The sequence below is a fragment of the Bubalus kerabau genome, chromosome 12 (genome assembly GCF_029407905.1).
Source record: "Bubalus kerabau isolate K-KA32 ecotype Philippines breed swamp buffalo chromosome 12, PCC_UOA_SB_1v2, whole genome shotgun sequence".
In the NCBI taxonomy this organism is placed as follows: Eukaryota; Metazoa; Chordata; class Mammalia; order Artiodactyla; family Bovidae; genus Bubalus; species Bubalus kerabau.
Window position 1 is genome coordinate 71,111,367 of NC_073635.1, and position 22,784 is coordinate 71,134,150.

At 41.0% G+C, this 22,784-nt stretch overlaps 1 protein-coding gene across 1 annotated transcript in view; it reads left to right on the plus strand.

The window, feature by feature from the left end:
• Positions 1-22,784, plus strand: part of LOC129624640 (ATP-binding cassette sub-family C member 4-like) — a 158,857-nt gene that overhangs the window by 88,263 nt on the left and 47,810 nt on the right. The window contains exons 21-25 of the mRNA XM_055542793.1: positions 3,127-3,277; positions 15,800-15,919; positions 17,087-17,197; positions 20,569-20,669; positions 21,852-22,043. Coding sequence (XP_055398768.1) covers positions 3,127-3,277; positions 15,800-15,919; positions 17,087-17,197; positions 20,569-20,669; positions 21,852-22,043 — 675 coding nt within the window. The remainder of the gene's footprint in view (positions 1-3,126; positions 3,278-15,799; positions 15,920-17,086; positions 17,198-20,568; positions 20,670-21,851; positions 22,044-22,784) is intronic.

Sequence of the window (22,784 nt, forward strand, 5' to 3'; positions counted from 1 at the left end):
CTCTCCTGGAAAGATAGCCTAGATTAACTAAACTATGCATTGTATCAGGCTTCCCAGGTGGTTCAGTGGTGAAGAATTTGCTTGCCAGTGCTGGAGATGCAAGAGATGTGAGTTTGATCCCTGGGACAGGAAGATTCCCTGGAGGAGGAAAGAGCAACCCACTCCACTATTCTTGCATGGAGAATTCCATAGACAGAGGAAGCTGGTGGGCTACAGTCCATGGGGTCACAAGGAGTTGGACAGGACTGAGCACAAGCTGATACATTGTATTCCTACAGAGGACAAATACTTACTGCACTGTTTTATTTGGATAAAGCCAGGTGTGGTTACTTACCAAGAGAAGAGTGGTAAAAATAACATGAAATTCATACTTTAGCAAGGACAATGTTGTTTAGTTACTAAGTTGTATCCAACTATTTTGTGATCCCATGGACTGTAGCCCGCCAGGCTCCTCCATCCATGGGATTTTTCAGGCAATAATACTCGAGTGGGTTGTCATTTCCTTGCCCAGGAGATCTTCCTGACTCAGGAATCAAACCCACGTCTCCTGCATTGGCAGGTGGATTCTTTACCAGTGACCCACCAGGGAATTCAACAAGTACAATACAGAGCAGTTATTGAAGATATAAAGCCTTTAAGCCAGTAATTCAATTCCACGATCGAAGCCATCTCATAAAATGTCTTTTGTTTTTGTAGGAAGTTTTTCTTTTAACAAGTTGATTGCTCTGTCTTAAAGGGTCTTAAAAAAATGAGAGAGAGAGAGAGACCTACAGGAATACTATCATCCAGCCTCTGTTTTGTCTGTGAATTTGAGGTTCTAAAGAATGATGTTGGGTCATCTCAGCTCTCATTTCTTCGCTCAGTACTGTTGCTCATGTGGAGTGTTTTTTTTGTTTGTTTGTTTGTTCCTGTTATTTAATACTGTCAAATTTTTAGTGATTAAATCTGTGGAAAATTTTCATTTTCTTTCCAATTGTTAATTTCAGAAGTGAAATGCATTATCAAAAGCTGAGCACAGAAATGCAGCAGTCAATATCTAACTGCAGACAGTGTAGCCTGTGAGCATGGCTTTCACTGTTACCAATGTGAATTAAGCTGAGATGAGGAGGCAGAGTGCTTTTACTGCAGAGATGTCCGGTTTTTGGTTTTTTTTTTCCTCTTTCACAAACTGATTTTATGAGTACATCCTGCTGAGTTTAACTACATAATTTATCCCTAGAAACACTTCTTCCCTAAAAACAGTGCTATATTTTAACAGTGATTGTGAATAGCTTTGAAAAGATTTTGTGAAAGGCTCTGTATCTTTGTTAATGACAAGCTAGGCCAAGGTTGGGTTTCCTCCGTGTGCTTAGTATTTGGTTAGTTAGTAGTCATTATCAGAATTGTCACATATTTTTGCATGACATAGGGAAGGACAGAGATAGATGTTACCTGATTTCTGTAGGATCCAGTCTCAGTAATGAGGAGATAAAATTCTAGTCTCACTGATTTTAAATCTCAGCTCTGCCCTGTAGTTCAATTATCTTGAAGTTGAAGGTGGAGATGACCTGCAGGTCATTGGAAGTAAGAGTCTGGTGTTCGAGGGAGAGACCTGGGATGAGCATGGAGCCTGTGTAGTTTTCACTGAGCAGGTAGTAGTTGAATCTGTGAAGATGGCAACCCAGGGAGAGTGAAGCAGTTTTAGGGGTCAAGATAAGAAGGTTCGATACTCAGAGAGAAAGGGGAGGAGAGGAGACACACAATGAATAGCAAGTGAGAAAGGAGGAAGTAGGTTGGGGAGCCAAGGAAGGATGAGTCTGTTCAACTCAAATGAGAGGGTGAGTCTGTGGAAAATTGTCAGTTGATTTCAAATCAGGAGGCTTCTGGTGACTCAAGGAACAGGCTTCAGGTGGGAGGAGGCCAGACTACAAAGGGTTGCAAATGCAGGAGGCATGGAGGGAGTTGAGGTGAAGACAGGCTATTTTTGGAAGGAGTTTGACTGAAGCAGGAGAGAGGTCCATCTGGAATGTAGGGTCTGAGGATATATTGCTGGTTGTTTGGATTTTAAGTTTGTGAGTCAGGTGTGTGTGAGGTGGTGAGGGTATTTCCCTCTCTCCCTCCTTCCCTTCAACAAATGAGATAGATTTGAGGTCCTGAGGTACAGATGTGAGTCAGGCATGAAGTCCTCCCCTCATGGGTCTCCTCCAGTCCCCCAGGGGACGAAGACATCTAGAAACTCACCCCTTGATGCTTCTGAACTCCTAATTGTGGGAGCTCTGTCAAAAAATAAAGATCATGGCATCTAGTCCCATCACTTCATGGCAAATAGATGGGGAAACAGTGACAGAATTTATTTTCTTGGGCTCCAAAATCACTGCAGATGGTGACTACAGCCATGTAATTAAAAGACGTTTGCTCCTTGGAAGAGAAGCAATGACAAACCTAGACAGTGTATTAAAAGCAGAGACATTCTTTGCCAACAAAGGTCTATCTAGTCAAAGCTATGGTTTTTCCAGTAGTGATGTATAGATGTGAGGGTTAGACTATAAAGAAAGCTGAGAGCTGAAGAATTGATGCTTTTGAACTGTGGTGGAGAAGACTCTTCAGAATCCCTTGGACAGCAAGCAGATCAAACCAGTCAATCCTAAAGGAAATCAACCCTGACTCTTCATTGGAAGGACTGGTGCTGAAGCTGAAGCTCCAGTACTTTGGTTACCTGATGTAAAGAGCCAGCTCATTGGAAAAGACCCTGATGCTGGGAAAGATTGAAGGCAGGAGGAGAAGGAGATGACAGAGGGTGAGATGGTTGAATGTTATCATTGACTCAATGGACATGAGTTGGAGCAAACTCTGGGAGATGGTGAAGGACAGGGAAGCCTAGTGTTTTGCAGTCCATGGGGTCACAAAGAGTCAGGCTTAAGTTAGCAAGTGAAAAAGAATACTGAGAAAGTTCTTATCATAGTGTTTGGTTCATATAATAAACATTATGAGGACCTCCTATAGTTTTATTTCTTAAGATGCAAAAGCATTCCTTACTGTTTCAACAAGTCTTTTGAGCAAAGGAGTTTAATCCTAACAAAACAGCCCATTAAAGTTTGAGAAGTGTCCTTCCTAAGGAGCCCTCTGTATCTATTTTTGCCATTTCAGATGTTTTTACTTGTGATTGGTGTGATGGGCGTGATGGTGGCTGTGACTCCTTGGGTTGCTGTACTTGTGATTCCCTTTGGCATCATTTTCTTTGCTATCCAGTGGTATTTCTTAAGGTCATCACGAGACGTGAAACGCCTGGAATCTGCAGGTGAGTACCGGGGCTCTCAGGTTGGGATGGCAAGGCAGGCTGGCTTCCATTTATGCTGTAATTAACCATACCCTTGAAATTCCAGAGAGTCTTATCTTCTGGAATTTCTCACTAAGTTGACATTATGTAATTGAATGTGATGGCCGCTGTGAGTCAGTGTGGCCTTTAACAGGTCAGCTGCAGCTTTGCATTTTAGCACAAAGATGAATGTGAGCACGGTGAGGACAGGGACCGTTCTGTCTTGTTTATGACATACTGCCTAACGGATTATCCACTCTATAGATACTTTTCTTAAAAATAAAACATTTCATCATGTTTGAACTACTGTAGAAAGAAAATAGGAGTTTTTCTTCTGCTAAAGATGACATTTTTTTCTTCTCCTACTAGAGATGACAAGGATAGTAAAAGATTAAGAAAAGGAAAGGAGATATTAAGGAAATGTGTGTCAGAAGTGATATATTTGAAAAATACATTAATTTACATGTCCGAGTAAGTTGCAGCTGTTAAATGTATTGGAAAGATAAGTCCTATTATTTTCAGCTTCATTCTTTATCATCACCAGTATTTGGAGTGATCCCACACTGTTTGTGGTCCCTCCTTTCTCAAAACTTCTCATATAAATGATGCTATATGGGAAAACTATATGAGATGCTATATGAAAAATATTCCCCTGGGAGGACCCAGGACGGGGAATCTGTTTGGTAGGCATTTGGTGTATTACCCCAATCAGTTTCCTACTTGTAGAATAATGAGGAACAGGGACTTCTCTGGCGGTCCTGTGGATAAGATTCTGTGCTTCCACTGCAGGGGGCACAACTTCAATCCCTGGTTGGGGAACTAAGATCCCACACAGCACAGCCAAAAAAATAATAATAATAATGGCGAATGCATTTTATGATGAATCCTTCAATACTATGGGTAATCACAGATGATGAAATAATTGAATTTATCTGATTATTAATGTACATATTTCATCAATATTAAAACAAAAAAATAAAGCAGAATTGTTACATGTTTTTTAAAAAGTTGTAAGAACTATAGCCAAAAAATAAGGAAGGAAAATATTTATATCAGAGACCCGAATCATGAATAATTATTACAAATTAATACCAATTTAACCTTCTAGAAACCAAGCCAAGAAGAGAAGCATATTGAGTCCTATGAGTCTTTGTATCTACCAAGTGGAAAAAAAATCTAAGTTCATTCAAAAGTGTTTTTTCCCTTTATTGTGGCATTTGTGTGCTTTGTTTTTAATAATAAAAATGCTTAAGAGATACTTATTCTAATTATTTGCAAAAAGGATAGTGATCATCTGTTTTATAAAAGCTTTAGAAGTTTTCACTCATCAAGAGAACTAGCTGAACTCCTGTGAGGTGTGGTCTTGTGAGGTGTTTGGGTGGATGGGGAGCAGTAGAGTCCAGGTATGTGGCATTCTGCTGATGTGACTTGGTAGCATGGTAGGACCTGGGGAGGCAGAAGAGGAAGTGATGAGCTCCATCCAGTCTTCTGTGTAGACAAGGCTTCAGACGTTTTATGATTTGAGGGTGCACATGAGCTGGAGTCATTCAGTAGTTTTGTTGGAAAAAGCAGGTCTCTGGTACATTCAAAGAGGTGTTGTTCCAGAAGGAACAAGTGATTAAGATTTATACCTAGGGAAGGGCTACTTCCCATCCACACAGAAGTGGAGAGAAGGGCACCTCCTGAGGCTTTTATAATGAAGAAGCAGTACAGGATTTTCTCAATGTTTCATCTGAAGAGTCTGAAAACTTTGGCCCCATCTCTGTGGAATATTGGAATTTTTGGTACTCTAGTAGGCTGCAGGAATGTTAGACTGTAAATTCAATCCAGATACCCCCTCCTACACACCCCAGATAACCACATGTGGTGGCTAGTTGATTAGAATTGTCTATGTTCTCTCTCTAGGTGGTGGGTCTGTGCCATAAATAATAATACTGCTGTTTTCTCTAAATAGTAACTTATAGTATTTCTTAAGGTCACTGCTGGAACCACCAGCAAGAAGGACACCTGACATCTATTTTGTAAGGACATCTGTTCTGTAAGTTCACTTGTCTGACAGCTATGGCCAGAAGGCATAAACCTGCTTCTTCTTTGTGCTCTGAAGGACTACTGAAGTCCCGAGGTTTTGTTTCAGATCCTGCTACCTAGTTGCCTCTAGAAGCTTAGGCTGACACTTTCATCTTAATGATGAATATGCAGCTGATTATAATGGGTTTATTGAGCACATTTTTGCAAAATTGAGCATAGCAATAGTCACAGAGCAGTACATAAAACCTGGATGGCATTTGATTGCCTTTCTCTGCTGCTGCTGCTGCTAAGTCGCTTCAGTCATGTCCAACCCTATGTGACCCCATAGACAGCAGCCTGCCAGGCTCCTCTGTCCCTGGGATTCTCCAGGCAAGAATACTGGAGTGGGTTGCCATTTCCTTCTCCAATGGATGAAAGTGAAAAGTGAAAGTGAAGTAGCTCAGTTGTGTCCAACTCTTAGCGACCCCATGGACTGCAGACTACCAGGTTCCTCTGCCCATGGGATTTTCCAGGCAAGAGTACTGGAGTGGGTTGCCATTGCCTTCTCCATGCCTTTCTCTTGCCAATTCTTTTTTGTTTGTTTTTAAACTTTTTATTTTGTATTGGGGTATAGCCAATTAACAAACAACATTGTGATGGCTTCAGGTGAACAATGAAGGAACTCAGTCATACATATACATGTATCCATTCTACTCCAAACACCTCTCCTATCCAGGCTGCACTTAACATTCCATGTGCTACTCAGTAGATATTTGTTGGTTATCCATTTTAAATACAGCACTGTGTACACGTCCATCCGAAGCTCCCTATCTTTTCTCATTCTTCCCCCGGCAACCATAAGTTCGTTCTCTAAGAACGAGAGTCTGTTTCTGTTTTGTAAGTTCACTTGTATAATTTCCTATTAGATTCCACATATAAAGGATTTCATATATTTCTCCCTCTTTGTTTGACTTCATTCATGTGACACTCTCTAGGTCCATCCATGTTGCTGCAAATGGCATTAGTTCATTCTTTTTAACGGTCTGGTCCGCTCTGCATTTAGCAGTGCCTGAATGATGAAGTCACATGCAAATTCTGTTTGAAAGGCTGCTGTGATCAACTAGCAATGCTGCCACAGGCTTTGGTAGCAGTGGGTTAGCAAGTTGTTCAGGTGTATTCAGACCATCCCTTAAATCTTCTGTTTTAAGGTGTTTTCATACAAGATTCCCAGGAATTTTGTTCAACTTCTGGTGCTTAATACGATGTATGGTAATGGCAAAAGCTGTTAGTTATTAGCTGAGTTAGATCTGAGAGTATTCTGAATATAAATAACGAAGTCTGGAGGAAAAATGCATGTATTCACACATGGGCATCCTTAACCCTGATTATTCTCCCTCAAAGACACTGCAGTTCAGTTCAGTTCAGTTGGTCAGTCGTGTCCGACTCTTTGTGACCCCATGAATCACAGCATGCCAGGCCTCCCTGTCCCTCACCAACTCCCAGAGTTCACTCAGACTCACGTCCATCAAGTCAGTGATGCCATCCATCCATCTTATTCTCTGTCATCCCCTTCTCCTTCTGCCCCCAATCCCTCCCAGCATCAGAGTCTTTTCCAATGAGTCAACTCTTCGCATGAGGTAGCCAAAGTACTAGAGTTTCAGCTTTAGCATCATTCCTTCCAAAGAAATCCCAGGGCTGATCTCCTTCAGAATGGACTGGTTGGATCTCCTTGCAGTCCAAGGGACTCTCAAGAGTCTTCTCCAACACCACAGTTCAAAAGCATCAATTCTTCAGCGTTCAGCTTTCTTCACAGTCCAACTCTCACATCCATACATGACCACTGGAAAAACCATAGCCTTGACCAGACGGACCTTTGTTGGCAAAGTAATGTCTCTGCTTTTCAATATGCTATCTAGGTTGGTCATAACTTTTCTTCCAAGTAGTAAGTGTCTTTTAATTTCATGGCTGCAGTCACCATCTAAAGTGATTTTGGAGCCCCCAAAAAATAAAGTCTGACACTGTTTCCACTGTTTCCCCATCTATTTCCCATGAAGTGATGGGACTGAATGCCATGATCTTCGTTTTCTGAATGTTGAGTTTTAAGCCAACTTTTTCACTCTCCTCTTTCACCTTCATCAAGAGGGTTTTTAGTTCCTCTTCACTTTCTGCCATAAGGGTGGTGTCATCTGCATGTCTGAGGTTATTGATATTTCTCCCGGAAATCTTGATTCTAGCTTGTGCTTCTTCCAGCCCAGCGTTTCTCATGATGTACTCTGCATACAAGTTAAATAAGCATGGTGACAATATACAGCTTTGATGTACTCCTTTTCCTATTTGGAACCAGGCTGTTGTTCCATGTCCAGTTCTAACTGTTGCTTCCTGACCTGCATACAAATTTCTCAAGAGGCAGGTCAGGTGGTCTGGTATTCCCATCTCTTTCAGAATTTACCACAGTTTATTGTGATCCACACAGTCAAAGCCTTTGGCATACTCAATAAAGCAGAAATAGATGTTTTTCAGGAACTCTCTTGCTTTTTCCATGATTCAGCAGATGTTGGCAATTTGATTTCTGGTTCCTCTGCCTTTTCTAAAACCAGCTTGAACATCTGGAAGTTCATGGTTCACGTATTGCTGAAGCCTGGCTTGGAGAATTTTGAGCATTACTTTACTAGCGTGTGAGATTAGTGCAATGTACAGTAGTTTGAGCATTCTTTGGCATTGCCTTTCTTTGGGATTGGAATGAAAACTGGCCTTTTCCAGTCCTGTGGCCACTGCTGAGTTTTCCAAATTTCCTGGCATATTGAATGCAGCACTTTCACAGCATCATCTTCCAGGATTTGAAATAGCTCAACTGGAATTCCATCACCTCCACTAGCTTTGTTCGTAGTGATGCTTTCTAAGGCCTTCTTGACTTCACATTCCAGGATATCTGGCTCTAGGTGAATGATCACACCATTGTGATTATCTGGGTCATGAAGATTTTTGTATAGTTCTTCTGTGTATTCTTGCCACCTCTTCTTAATATCTTCTGCTTCTGTTAAGTCCATACCATTTCTGTCCTTTATTGAGCCCATCTTTGTATGAAATGTTCCCTTTCTATCTCTAATTTTCTTGAAGAGATCTCTAGTCTTTCCCATTTTGTTGTTTTCCTCTATTTCTTTGCATTGATCACTGAGGAAGGCTTTCTTATCTCTTCTTGCTATTCTTTGGGACTCTGCATTCAGATGCTTTTATCTTTCCTTTTCTTCTTTGCTTTTCACTTCTCTTCTTTTCACAGCTATTTGTAAGACCTCCCCAGACAGCCATTTTGCTTTTTTGTATTTATTTTCTATGGGGATGGTCTTGATCCCTGTCTCCTGTACAATTTCACAAACCTCAGTCCATAGTTCATCAGGTACTCTATCTATCAGATCTAGTCCCTTAAATCTATTTCTCACTTCCACTGTATAATCATAAGGGATTTGATTTAGGTCATACCTGAATGGTCTAGTGGTTTTCCCTACTTTCTTCAATTTCAGTCTGAATTTGGAATAAGGAGTTCATGATCTGAACCACAGTCATCTCCTGGTCTTGTTTTTGCTGACTGTGTAGAGCTTCTCCATCTTTGGCTGCAAAGAATATAATCAGTCTGATTTTGGTGTTGACCATCTGGTGATGTCCATGTGTAGAGTCTTCTCTTGTGTTGTTGGAAGAGGGTTTTGCTATGACCAGTGCATTTTCTTGGAAAAACTGTATTAGTCTCTGCCCTGCTTCATTCCGTATTCCAAGGCCAAATTTGCCTGTTACTCCAGGTGTTTCTTAACTTCCTACTTTTGCATTCCAGTCCCCTATAATGAAAAGGACAGCTTTTTTGGGTGTTAGTTCTAAAAGGTCTTATAGGTCTTCATAGAACCATTCAAATTCAGCTTCTTCAGCATTACTGGTTGGGGCATAGACTTGGATTACTGTGATATTGAATGGTTTGCCTTGGAAATGAACAGAGATCATTCTGTTGTTTTTGAGATTGCATCCAAGTACTGCATTTCGAACCTTTTTGTTGACCATGATGGTTACTCTATTTCTTCTGAGGGATTCTTGCCCTCAGTAGTAGATACAATGGTCATCTGAGTTAAATTCACCCATTTCAGTCTATTTCAGTTCATTGATTCCTAGAATGTCGATGTTCACTCTTGCCATCTCTTGTGTGACCACTTCCAATTTGACTTGATTCATGGACCTGACATTCCAGGTTCCTATGCAATATTGCTCTTTACAGCATCAGACCTTGCTTCGATCACCAGTCACATCTACAACTGGATATATATATATATATATATATATATTTTTTTTTTTTTTTTTTTTTTTTTTTTTTGCTTTGGCTCCATCCCTTCATTCTTTCTGGAGTTATTTCTCCACTGATCTCCAGTAGCATATTGGGCACCTACTGACCTGGGGAGTTCCTCTTTCAGTATCCTATCACTTTGCCTTTTTATACTGTTCATGGGGTTCTCAAGGCAAGAATACTGAAGTGGTTTGCCATTCTCTTCTCCAGTGGACCACATTCTGTCAGACCACATACATGTCTCCACCATGACCTGCCCATCTTGGGTGGCCTAACAGGCTTGGCTTAGTTTCATTGAGTTAGACAAGGCTGTGGTCCTAGTGTGATTAGATTGACTAGTATTCTGTGATTATGGTTTCAGTGTGTCTGCCCTCTGATGCCTTCTAGCAACACCTACCGTCTTACTTGGGTTTCTCTTACCTTGGACCTGGGGTATCTCTTCACGGCTGCTCCAGCAAAGTGCAGCTGCTGCTGCTTACCTTGAACAAGGGGTATCTCCTCACCACTGTCCCTTCTGATGATGAACGTGGACTAGCTCCTCTAGGACCTCCTGCACCCTGTGCAGCCACCACTCCTTGGAGGTGGGGTTGCTCCTGCCGGCCGCGGCCCCTGGCCTCGGCATGGGGTAGGTCCTCCCGGCTGCCACCTCTGGCCTCAGACGTGGGGTAGGTCCTCCTGGCCACCGCCCCTAACCTCGGACGCTGGGTAGCTCCTCTTGGCTGCTACCCCTGACCTCTGACGTAGGGTAGCTCCTCTTGGTCATTCCTGTGTCTGGCACTCTCGGCTGCTGCCCCTGATGTTGGATGTGGGGTAACTCCTCTTGGCCGCCTCCCCTCGGGCATGGGGTCCTCCCAGATTCTGCCCCTGACCTCGGACGTGGGGTAGCTCCTCTCAGCTGCACTAAGTGCGCTGGTCGCAGCCGCCCATGCTAAAAGAGACACTGCAGCTGTGAATAAAAGCCCAGCCTTGGGAATAAGGGGCTTCCAAAGAGTCGGACATGGCTGAGAGACTGAACTGAACTGAACTAGGTGGAGCTGGTGGTTAAGAACCTGCCTTCCAGTGCAGGAGACATAAGAGATACAGGTTCGATCCCTCGGGTGGGAAGATCCCCTGGAGAAGGAAATGGCAACCCACTCCAGTATTCTTGCCTGGAGAATCCCATGGATAGAGGAGACTTGTGGGCAGCAGTCCATAGGGTTGCAAAGAGTCGGACATGACTATAATGACTTAATACACAGGTACAGACTTTGGAATAAAACAGAGTTGGGTCTGACATCTGCTCTACCACTTAGGTAGGTTAATATACTTAATCTTACTTAAGTGAGTGTTCTTAATCCCTCAGTTTCTGGGGTTCCTATGAGAATTTCTTGAGTTTGACACTTATAAAGTACTTGCAGGCCACTGCCAAAGACACCAGACCTTGAACAAGAAGAAATAAGAAAATATTAACAGTGATGTGATCACTCACCTAGAACCAGACATCCTGGAGTGTGAAGTCAAATGGATCTTAGGAAACATCACTACAAACAAAGCTAGTGCAGGTGATCAAATTCCAGCTGAGCTATTTCAAATCCTAAAAGATGCTGTTAGTTTGCTGCAAACTCAATATGCCAGCAGATTTGGAAAACTCAGCAGTTGCCAGAGGACTGGAAAAGTCAGTTTTCATTCCAATCTCAAAGAAAAGCAATACCAGAGAATGTTCAAAGTACTGCACAGTTGTACTCATTTCTATGCTAGTAAGGTAATGTTCAAAACCCTTCAAGGTAGGCTTCAACAGTACATGAACCAAGAACTACCCAGATGTGCAAGCTCGATTTAGAAAAGGCAGAGGAGCCAGAGCTCAAATTGCCAACATCCGTTGGATCATAGATAAGCAAAGGAATTCCAGAAAATAATCTATTTCTGCTTCATTGACTACATGGAAGACTTTGGCTATGTGTATCACAACTGGAAAATTCTTGAAGAGATGGGAATACCAGACCACCTACCTACCTCCTGAGAAACCAGCATGCAAGACAAGAAACAACAGTAAGAATTGGACATGGAACAACAGACTGGTTCCAAATAGGAAAAAGAGTACTTCAAGTCTGTACATTGTCACCCTGCTTATTTAACTTATATGCAGAGTACATCATGCGAAATGCCAGGCTGGATGAATCACAAGCTGGAATCAAAATTGCTTGGAGAAATATCAACAACCTCAGATATGCAGGTGATACCACTCGAATGGCACAAAGCAAAGAACTAAAGAATCTCTTGATGAAGGTGAAAGAGGAGGGTGAAAAAAACTGGTTTTAAAGCTCAGCATTCAAAAAACTAGATCATGGCATCCAATCCCATCCCATGATGGCAAATATATGGGGAAAAAGTGGAAACGGTTACACACTTTATTTTCTTGGGCTCTAAAATCACTGTGGATGTTGACCACAGTCATGAAATTAAAAGATACTTGCCCTTGGAAGAAAAACTGAAAAACCTAGACAGCATATTACAAAGCAGAGATATCACTTTGCTGACAGTGGTCTGTATAGTCAAAGGTATGGTTTGTCCAGTAGTCATGTATGGATGTAAAAGTTGGACCATAAAGAAGGTTGAGCACAAAAGAATTGATGCTTTTGAACTTTGGTGCTGGAGAAGACTCTTGAGAGTCCCTTAGACAGCAAGAAGATCAAACCAGTCAATCGTAAAGGAAATCAGTCCTGAATATTCATTGGAAGGACTGATGCTGAAACTGAAATTCCAATACTTTGGCTACCTGATCTGAAAAGCCAACTCATTGGATAAGACCCTGATGCTGGGAAAGATTGAGGGCAGGAGGAGAAGGGAACGACAGAGGATAAAATATTTAGATAGTATTACTGACTCAATGGACATGAATTTGAGCAAACTCTGGGAGATAGTGCAGGACAGGGAAGCCTGGCGTGCTGTAGTTCATTTGGTCACAAAGAGTCAGACACGACTTAGGGACTGAACAACAATGACTAGCAGGTCTCACAGAGCATGAATGATAACCTGCAGGAAGGCTGTCAGCCCATGGTCCTTGCATGCAATTCCTTCCCTCCCCCTGCCAGGGAAGTTGTCCTGGCCTTGTGAGGTTTGTTCCCAAGTGTCCTCAGGGTTGTGGAAAATGTAGCTGTCAGTCACATGAAATGTAAAGTTACATGTGTCTGTGACTGCTGAGTGATTCCATGTCTGCTACATATCTGCTTCAGGATAGTGAGCTCAGTGTTTGTGGGAAAAAGACTGTTACATTGGGCAACATAATACCAGAGCCTTGACATCCCCTCTTCCCCTGTACAAATTAATTGTCTTTGCAGACCCTCCAGTTCACTCATCCTGGCATCCTGCTCAGCCCTAAGAGGGGTTTGAAAGAAACAGGATGGCTTTTCACAGGTGTGCGTTCCCTCTGGCCCGCTGAAACTCTTGGGCATGAGGTGAGGTAGGTGGTGGGATGTTTGGTTCCCTGGTGTTCAAGGTTGAGATGATACCTGGTTTCTAAAGTTGACCCTGGCCACCATGCCTGCTGGAGAGAATCAGCTGCAGCTTTGATCTCCCGACAGGGAAGCAGGTGAGGGAGGTCATGCTGAAGAGTTCGTTCCAGGACTCTCCCTGGGTGAACAGTCACGTCTGCTTCCTGCTCAGAAGTCTTGTCTGTGATAAGTAGTGTTGATGTCACCACATTTGCTGTGAAAATGGGAGCCTGGTTCTTGTGAGTTTTCTGTGCTCTCTGGAGCTGCAGCCTTGGCATCCTTCTGACAGGGTGATGGCCCCGGAATTCACCTGCGTTATCCCTGTGAGAACCCTGGTTCCAGACTGAGTTCTGGGGTTGGATTGGGACACCTGCTGGGGTGCAGAAAAGGACTGAACAGAGCTCCCAGTCTCTCTTATTTGAAGCATGAGCTCGGTCTGTGTTTGTGTTGCTCTTAAAAGGGCAAAGTTATAGGAAGCTAAAATAAAATGTTATTCAACTTAGTGAAGGCAGAGAGCCATGTGGATGCTGAAATGAGAACACAGGCATGCAACTGGATGACCAAAGGCAAAGCACCACTGAATCATTTTCAGCTCTTTGCCTGAACAACGTACAGAGGGGAAATGTATGATCATGTTCAGTTTCACAGAAGGTTTTTCCTTTAAGTCAGTGTCACAGGTGGGGCACTAATAGTTATGGTTCCTGGTCAGACACCCCCAGGTTGAAAGAGCCCCAGGGTCCAGTGGATGGTCAGCTGGCCTCCAGCCCAAGCTGTCCACCCCCAGCCAGGGGTTCCTACCCTCTCTGAGCTCCAGTGTCTCACAGGAGGAAGCCTTCTCCTTCCTTGCTGGTAGAACGGAGGACACTAAGCATAAGAGGAGGTTCTGTGTCTTTGCCCCCTTGTATCCCAGCACACCCCCACCCCGCAGCGCCCATGTGCACATTGCTACTGATTACACTGTCACCAGACAGATGTTCAGATGGTAGGCTAAGGAGTCAGGCCCTGAAAATAATTTGGAGTTCTCCCCCTTGACTTTTTTCCCTTTCATTTTATAAAATCTCCATAGCTGCCTGCAAGATAAGTGATCTTAACTTCTTCTAAACACCCAGGTTTTACTAACAGCTCTTCTCAGGAGATGCACAGGTAACAAGGTGATGTCGGTATTTCCTGCTGATACAACACAAATTATCACTCATCCCGGACAGAGGTCACAGTGTCACAGTCTGCCACTGACACAGCAAGTTACAGCCTTGTTTACTGTGGAGAATGAGAACCGTAAGGGGTCCTCCTTGCCCTGCAGCCTACAGCTCACCTGTTCCCTGATGGGCAGGAGCCTGACCCTGGTGCTCATGGTCAGTGTGCTCTTAGAGAAGATGGCAGGAAATGAATGACCAGTCATGTGACACCAGACCCAAAACCCACATGAAATCACTCAAAAGAGAGTGGACACTAAGGCCACTGTCAGATTCTAAAAAGGTGATGTGAATGTCACATGTCACAGTGACCTCCAAACACCAGGACAGGTATCCAGCAGGGAAGTTATAAAAACATCCATCAGGTTCCCAGAGCAGAAGTCAAGACTATTCAAAGGCTCCTCATCTGCTGGGTCCTGTGGGCACAAGGGTGGTGCAGCACTGGGTGCTCCATGACTCGCACAGAGGCTCCTGGCGCAGGTGCAGGGAGAGGCTCAGGACGGGGGAGGCATCAGACTGTCCACTCCCCTTACTTGTCTCACCCTGTCCTGGGTCTGGGTCTGGTCCAGGGTGGGGGATGTACTGACTCTATCCCAGCCTTTAGGCTACTCATCTAAGGTGGAGATGGCACACAGGTAGCTCATCAAAATTCAGTGTGGTGAGGACTCTAATGAATTAAATTTTGGAATGCCACTGACTCATAAATTAGTGAATAATTACTCAGTGATGAAAAAGAATGAAATACTGCAATTTTCAGCAACATGGATGCAAAGAATATTATTCTTAGTAAAGTAATTCAGAGAAAAACAAATATGATACGTCATCACTTATACGTGGAATCTAAAAAGTAAAAGACTATGTACAAAACAGAAATAGACTCAGAGATACAGAAAACAACTTATGGTTACCAAAGGGGACTGGAAGGGAGGAATAAATTAGGAATATGGGATTAACAGATAAACAGTACCATGTAAAATAGGTAAGCAACAAGGATTGGCTGTAAAGCTCAAGGAATTTTATTCAGTATCTTGTAATAACCTATAATGGAATATAATAAGAAAAAATAAGTGACTCACTGTACTATATACCTGAAACTAACATATTGTTGTAAATCAACCGTCCTTCAATATGTTTTAAAAAACATTGTGAACAATTTCCACATGGAGAGATGCCAGAAGAATTTGGAGGGAGGCATGTTTGAGAGGATCTTGATGAGTTAATAAAGAGTTCCTTTACCTAAATCTAGCTTCAATTTGAATTTGGTCAAAGGTGAGTTCAAAGAGAATCTTTAATTTCCAGGTTGTTAAAGTGAAGGTTGGCATGAACAGGAGTTTGAGGGTCACATGGAAGATCCTTTCCAAAAGGGGCAGCTTCCTTCCCCAGGCAGCCCTCCAGGAAGCCCTGGGTGTGCCCTTTGTCAGGACGTGTGACCACAGACCCCGGGAGGCAGTGGGTTTCCTCGCGTCCAGCCTCCCTGACTTTCTCTGTTGTGTGTCTGTCTCTGCTTCCCCAGCACAGAGTCCAGTGTTTTCTCACTTAGCATCTTCTCTCCGGGGACTCGGGACCATCCGGGCGTACAAAGCCAAACACAAGTTTCAGAAACTGTTCGACACATACCAGGATTTGCACTCAGGTCTGTCAGTTTCTGGAGATGATTTCAAAGTATGAGGTCTGCTGCCTTCTGAGGCCTGACCTTCTTCTCAGGTGGCCTGGCTGCTCCCACCTCTCTCTGTGCTGCCCCTCATCCCCCTCTGCACACCTGCCTCCCCCCAGCCCTTCCTCTCGGCATCCCTCTGTGTGCCCCTCTTCCCCATCACCCCCTGCTTTTCTCCCCTGCCTCGTTTGCCTTGTCCTTCGTCCTTCCATCACTGTGCCCTGTGGTTCTCTCTCTCTTTAGGGCAGGACTTAAGAAACTTTTTTCTTTTTTTTTTAATAAACATCCAGATAGAATATATTGTAGGCTTTTTGTACTATACTGTCTCTATTGCAGATACTTACCTTTGGTGTTGTAGCACAAAGACAGACAAAGATAATATGTCAGCAAATAGCTGGGGCTGTGTTCCAATAAAACTTTACAGAACCAGGTGGTGGCTGTTCTTGGCCCACAGGCTTTAGTTTATTGACTCTTCTTTCAGAGTATACAGGGTGGCAGATATGATTGAGGAGTATAATTTCCTGATTTGCCACCCACTTGATCATACTTTGTATCAATGAATTATTTTCTAGGAAGAAATTTCAGAATTTCCACTAAGTCTGAAAAATTTTGAGCTATCTCTAAAATCTTTATTCTGTTTGAAGATAATGACTGCATTTTAAAAAACCGCATGCAGATCTTGTTAGCTGATGGTCCTTTAGATATTAGCTCCTAAAAGTAGACACATGTAGGGTCATGTAATGAGTGCAGAAGGTGCTGGAAACAGTGTGAGCTGTGCTGTCTGCTATCAGAGAGCTGGGAACAGTTGACATGTGAGAGGATGACCTTCATGTTGAGGTCCAGCACTGCCGGAATTGTGCGGATTAGACTTTTTTCTCTCTTTTTCCTTGTGATTGTATTTCTGTTGATAGCCTGTGAGTTGAAGTTTTCAGTGTATGCTTCTCACAAAGCCACTGGACTGATTCTATATGTACTATATGTTGTCTTTGTCAGAACCTAGCTTCCTGGAATCTTCAGTTTCCTTGAATGTGTAACTTTGCTGTCCTACCTTGTGTAAATGCTGAACTAAGCAAAATGCTCTCCTTCATTAGAAGCAGCTAACATGGTTTTTATGTTTATTCATTATATTATGGTTCACAAATCCAGAGGCTTGTTTCCTGCTTTTGACGATGTCCCAACAGCTCGCTGTGTATCTGGATGTCATCTGTGCCATCTTTGTCGCTATTGTTTCCTTTGCAGCCCTGATTCTGGCAGATAGTAAGTAAAAATCTGAATATTTATGGAATGCTTACAGTTTATAGCTTCAGATTCTAATGAATTGTATTAAAGTGTTTGTAGCATGTGACTCCACAGTGTGGTCCATGTGAAGTTATTTACATCTTGATAACTTTTATCTTTTTTTCCATTTATTTATTTACAGTAGATCCTTCTTGAGACCTTTAAAAAAAGATTTATTGGTGTTTATTTGCTTTACAGTGTTGTATTAGTTTCTAATGTACAGCCAAGTGAATCTATTACTGTGTGCTCAGTCTCTAAGCCATGTCAGCTCTTTGAAACTCCATAGACATAGCCTGCTAGGCTACTCTGTCCATGGGATTTTCCAGACAAGAATGCTGGAGTGGGTTGCCATTTCCTTCAGGGGATCTTCCGGACCCAGAGATCAAGCCTGTGTCTTCTGCATTAGCAGGAAGATTCTTTACCACTGAGCCACATGGAAACCCAAATCTGTTATATTTATATCCCCTTTTTTTGGATTCTTTTTTTCTACCTCATGAACATTGGGCTGCATGCATATTTTTGGTAATTTTCATTTTAAAGAATACTTCAAATAAATTGCCATATTGGAAAGAACTTTTCTTTTTGGCTTTAGGAATCTTCAGGAACAAAGACCAGGTATGAACCTGCCTGTTCCAGCTGACCTGCGGTGGGTGCCTTGGGTGCCTGCTTTGACTCACTTGGGCCATTCTTTTATTTTTATTTTTAAAATATTTTATAAAAAAAATTAAAAAAATAAAATATTTTATAGGGGTGTAGTTGATTTTTACTGTTATCTTAGTGTACAGCACTTCATGTGTACAGCAAAGTGAATCTGCTATACATATATCTACTCTTTTTTAGATTCTTTTCCCTGTAAGTCATTACAGAGTTCCCTGTACTTTATAGTAGGTCTTTATTAGTTATCTCTTTTATATATAGTAGTGTATATGTGTCAGTCTTCCAAATTATCCCTTCCCTCCCTTACCCCTTGTATTTTCTGCATCTGTAAGTAGATTAGTTCATTTCTAGCCTTTTGTTGGAGTCTACATATAGGCAATATCATATGCTATTTATCTTTCTCTGAATCTGACTTATGACAATCTCCAGGTTCATCCATGTTGCTGCAGACGGCATTATTTCTTTCTTTTTACGTCTGAGTAATAGTCCATTGTGTATATATACCACCTCTTCTTTATCCATTCCTCTCTTGGTGGACATTTATGTCCAACTTCTATGTTCTGGCTATTGTAAATAGTGCTGCAATTAACATTGGGGGGAATTATGGTTTTCTCTGGATATTTACCCAGAAGTGAGATTGCTGAATCATATGGTAGTCCTATTTTTAGTTTTTAAAGGAACCTCTGTATTGTTCTCAATACGAGCTATACCAGTTAACATTCCCACTAACAGTGTAGGAGGTTTCCCTTTTCTCCATATCCTCTCCAACATTTATTGTTTGTAGGCTTTTTGATGATGGTCATTTTGACTGGTGTGAGGTGATACCTCATTGTACTTTTGATTTGCATTTCTCTAATAATTAGAGATGTTGAGTGTCTTTTAATGTGCTTTTTTGGTCATTTTTATGTCTTCTTTGAAGAATGTCATTTTTGATCTTCTGCCCATTTTTTGATTGGGTTATTTGTTTTGATATTGAACCATGGTCTGTGTATGTATTGGAGAATAATTCCTAGTTAGTCATTTTATCTGCAAATATTTTCCTCCATATTATGGGTTGTCTTTTCATTTTATTTATGGTTTCCTTTGCTGTATAAAAGCATTTAAGTTTAATTATGTCATATTTGTTAATTTTTTATTTTATTTTCACTACTTTCAGAGGTGGATCAAAAAGTTATGACTTCAGTTTATGTCACAGAGTGTTCTATCTATTTTCATCTGAGAATTTTATAGTGTCTAGTCTTACATTTATGTCTGTAATCCATTTTGAGTTTATTTTTGTGTATGGTGTTAGGGAGTGTTTTAATTTCGCTCTTTTACAAGTAGTTGTCCAGTTTTGCCAGCATCACTTATCAAAGAGACTGTCTTTTCTCCATTATATATTCTTGCCTCCTTTGTCATAGATTAGGTGACATAGGAGCATGGGTTTATTTCTGTACTTTCAATCCTATTCCATTGATCTATATTTCTGTTTCTTGTGCCAGTAGCATACTCTTTTAATTACTGAAGCTTTGTAGTATAGTTTTAAGACTGGGAGCCTGATTACCTCAGCTTTGTTTTCCTTTCTCAAGATTGCCTTGGCTATTCATCGTCTTTTGTGTTGCCATACAAATTGTAAAAATTTTGTTCTTATTCTGTAAAAAATGTCATTGGTTATTTGATAGGGATTACATTGAATCTATAGATTGCTTTGGATAGTTTCTTTGTATATTTATTTGCTGTAGGTCCTTGTTGAGACCTTTTATCTTTTCATCTTTCTTTGAAGGGGTTGAGGTCTACACAGCTGTAGCAGCATGACATTCTGAACATTCCAGGTAGTGTCCTGTAGTTGGGAGGGGAGAATCAAGTTTTCTATTAAACTTTTTCCACAAATGAGGGTTTAGGTTTTAGCTATAGGTCTACTCGGATCTCTTAGTTATAGATAATGTTACATTGGGGTGAGAAAGATTCTCTGTAGCAAAGATCAATATCCTCACTGCTGTATGGGTACAAGATGAGTAGGTGTAGGTATTTGTGGCATGAACTCACCATCCCTAACTATTCATAGTAGTAACTCTGAATCATAGTCTTTAATAATGAAACATGAGAGTAATACTTTAGATTTAAAAGCATTGGCTCCTAGAATTGCCTTGTTTTTGTGATTTCAACTGCAGGTACATTGGACATAGAAAGTGAGATTACATAATGATAATTGAAGCCATAATGATGAAAGTCTGAATAATGACATGATCCTCACCCATATAATAACTGTATGTCAATCCAGTTGGGATTAATAAAATCACCTTTCTAATTCTTTCTAAATCCATAGTGTTTTTTTCACTGTATTATGGTCCCAATCAATAGACAGTAATATTATGAGTAATATTACATGCAAATGATTAAAATGTCATAAAGAAGTCTTCTCACTACTATATATTAATATAAAATAGATAACTATTAAGGACCTACTATATAGCACAGGGAACTCTACTCAATACTCTGTAATGACCTATATGGGAAAATAATTTTAGAATGAATAGATTTTATGTATATGTGTGGCTAATTCACTTTACTGTACAGCTGAAACTAACACAACTTTGTAAATCAAATATGCTCCAATAAAAATTATAAAAATAAAAGAGTTTTCTTCATAAAGTGACAGAACTAGGTGAGGGGGTGGAGAAGGAGACTGACTGTTCCTCTTCTTCCTCATTTAGCTTTGAATCCTGGGGAGGCTGGCCTGGTCCTGTCTCTAATCATCACATTTACAGGGATGTTCCAGTGGTGTATCAAGCAAAGTGCCGAAGTTGAGAATATGGTGATGTTTATCTTTCCATTCTTAGTCTTTTCAAGTCTCCTTGCTGTTAAATGGAATAAAAGCAATTCTAATGTAAAATAATAAAACTATTTTTTTTGCATCATTGTTAACAGAGGGATTTCTTTTTATTCTTCTCCATCTGCTTAATGTTAAATAAAATATATACATCTTTTTCTTAGTTTTGTGTGCTTCATGTCAACAGGTTTTATAGTCACAAACTATCCTCAAGTATAATAAATGTCTCTGCAGGAGGGAGGTCAGGTAATCCTGGAGAGAATATGAGCTAATTTCTTAGCAGCTTGTTTATCTTTGCTTCTTAAGGGGTAATTCCTTGTTTTTAGTTACAAAAAAAAGTATTCAGTACTCTGAGGTTTGTTTATTTAATTAATAGCTTCCTCTGCCTTTCCCCCAACCCATTTTGTCATTTATCCTTGTATGTGTTGAGCACCTAAAATTGCTGGAAGCCCTTCTTTCTGGTAGGATAAGCTGTTTCTCAAAATGTGCTCTTCAAGGTGTGGAGTTATAGTTGTTTAAGAGGCCTTAATCAATATGTAAATTATACACTTTCTCTAAATATTTGCACCTTCTCCTAAAGGGAGAAAAACAATAAAAATGAAATCTTATAATTTTGGTCTTCTAACAGAGTAGAACCTGACTAATTATTAAAATGTTGGTTGATGACCATCCAGTCCTGCTCATCTGTAACACATGGCCCTTCTGTAACCACAGTTTACTAGCTGGTGTCCATAAGTGTTCTTTTCTTTGAGAAAAGTCTCTTTTTAAAATTTTTTTTTTAAATTTATAGTCACAAACTATCAAACCTGTTGACATGGAGCACACAAAACTAAGAAAAAGATGTATATATTTTATTTAACATTAAGCAGATGTGAAAGGTAGAGTGATAAAATCTTAAACAATCATTTCTCTAATTCTTTTAGCTTTAATATAAAGTTGAAGGAAGTAGTCATAAGTAAAAAGGTTGACGGTGAATAAATTTGCAAATCACCCAAGGCCCCATAAGACTCCTACTTCTGTCCTTTGTGGATGCTGAGACCTGAGATATTCTATACCATATAAAGGCAAATGTGAAGATATAAAAGCAGAAGTTTTCACTTGCAATCTCTAAAATTCATAAGCAAGACTGTCTGACACTTAACTCGTGTGATGTCATATGCATTTCAGATGATTTCAGTAGAAAGGGGGATTGAATATACAGACCTTGAAAAAGAAGCACCCTGGGAACTTGAGTATCGTCCACCACCATCCTGGCCTCATGAAGGAAGGATTTACATTATTTATGTTAATTTCAAGTACAGCCTGGATGGGCCTCTGGTATTGAAGAACCTGGACACGCTCATTGACCCAAGAGAAAAGGTTAGTTTAAGCCATTTGCCTCTTGATTTATTTATTTATTTTTTAAGTGTTAACATTTTATCTTGTTTATTGAGGTAAAACATACATAAAATTTACCATTCTAACTATTTTTAAATGTACTTCAGTGGCATTAAGTATATTCACATTGTTCTACAACCATCACCACTATCCATCTCCAGAACTTTTTAATTTAGAACATCTTTTTTTTTTTTTTTTTTTACTTTACAATATTGTATTGGTTTTGCCATACATCAACATGCATCTGCCACGGGAAGCTTGGGGCTGGTGCACTGGGATGACCCATTTGCCTCTTTAAAATCCAGCTAAATATTTAGCACCACATCTGCTCTTGGCTTCCTTGTCAGTGTGTCAGGGGGACTCTTTGTTCCTAATGGATGCAGATTAGATCAGTGACATCATAGGTGAATCTTTCTTGGAAACTGACTATGGAATGGGGATACCAGCAATTTTTTCCCTGTGGAGTGAGCCCCCTCATGGTGGTAGATGGGTCCTGGGCTCCAGGGCTTAATCTTAACCTGACCCAGGACACTCTACAGGACACCTGATTATTCATACTAAGTCTGGGAAGTCAGTCGTGGCTCCCTGCCACTAACTGTCCAATATCCCCTGCCTTTCCTCCTTTCCGTCTTTTCTTCTTTGTATTTCTGATATCTCCTCCTGCTCCCATGGTGCCCTCTGGTTGCCACCTCCTCCTCTCTCCATTAGCCCTTCCCGTAGACT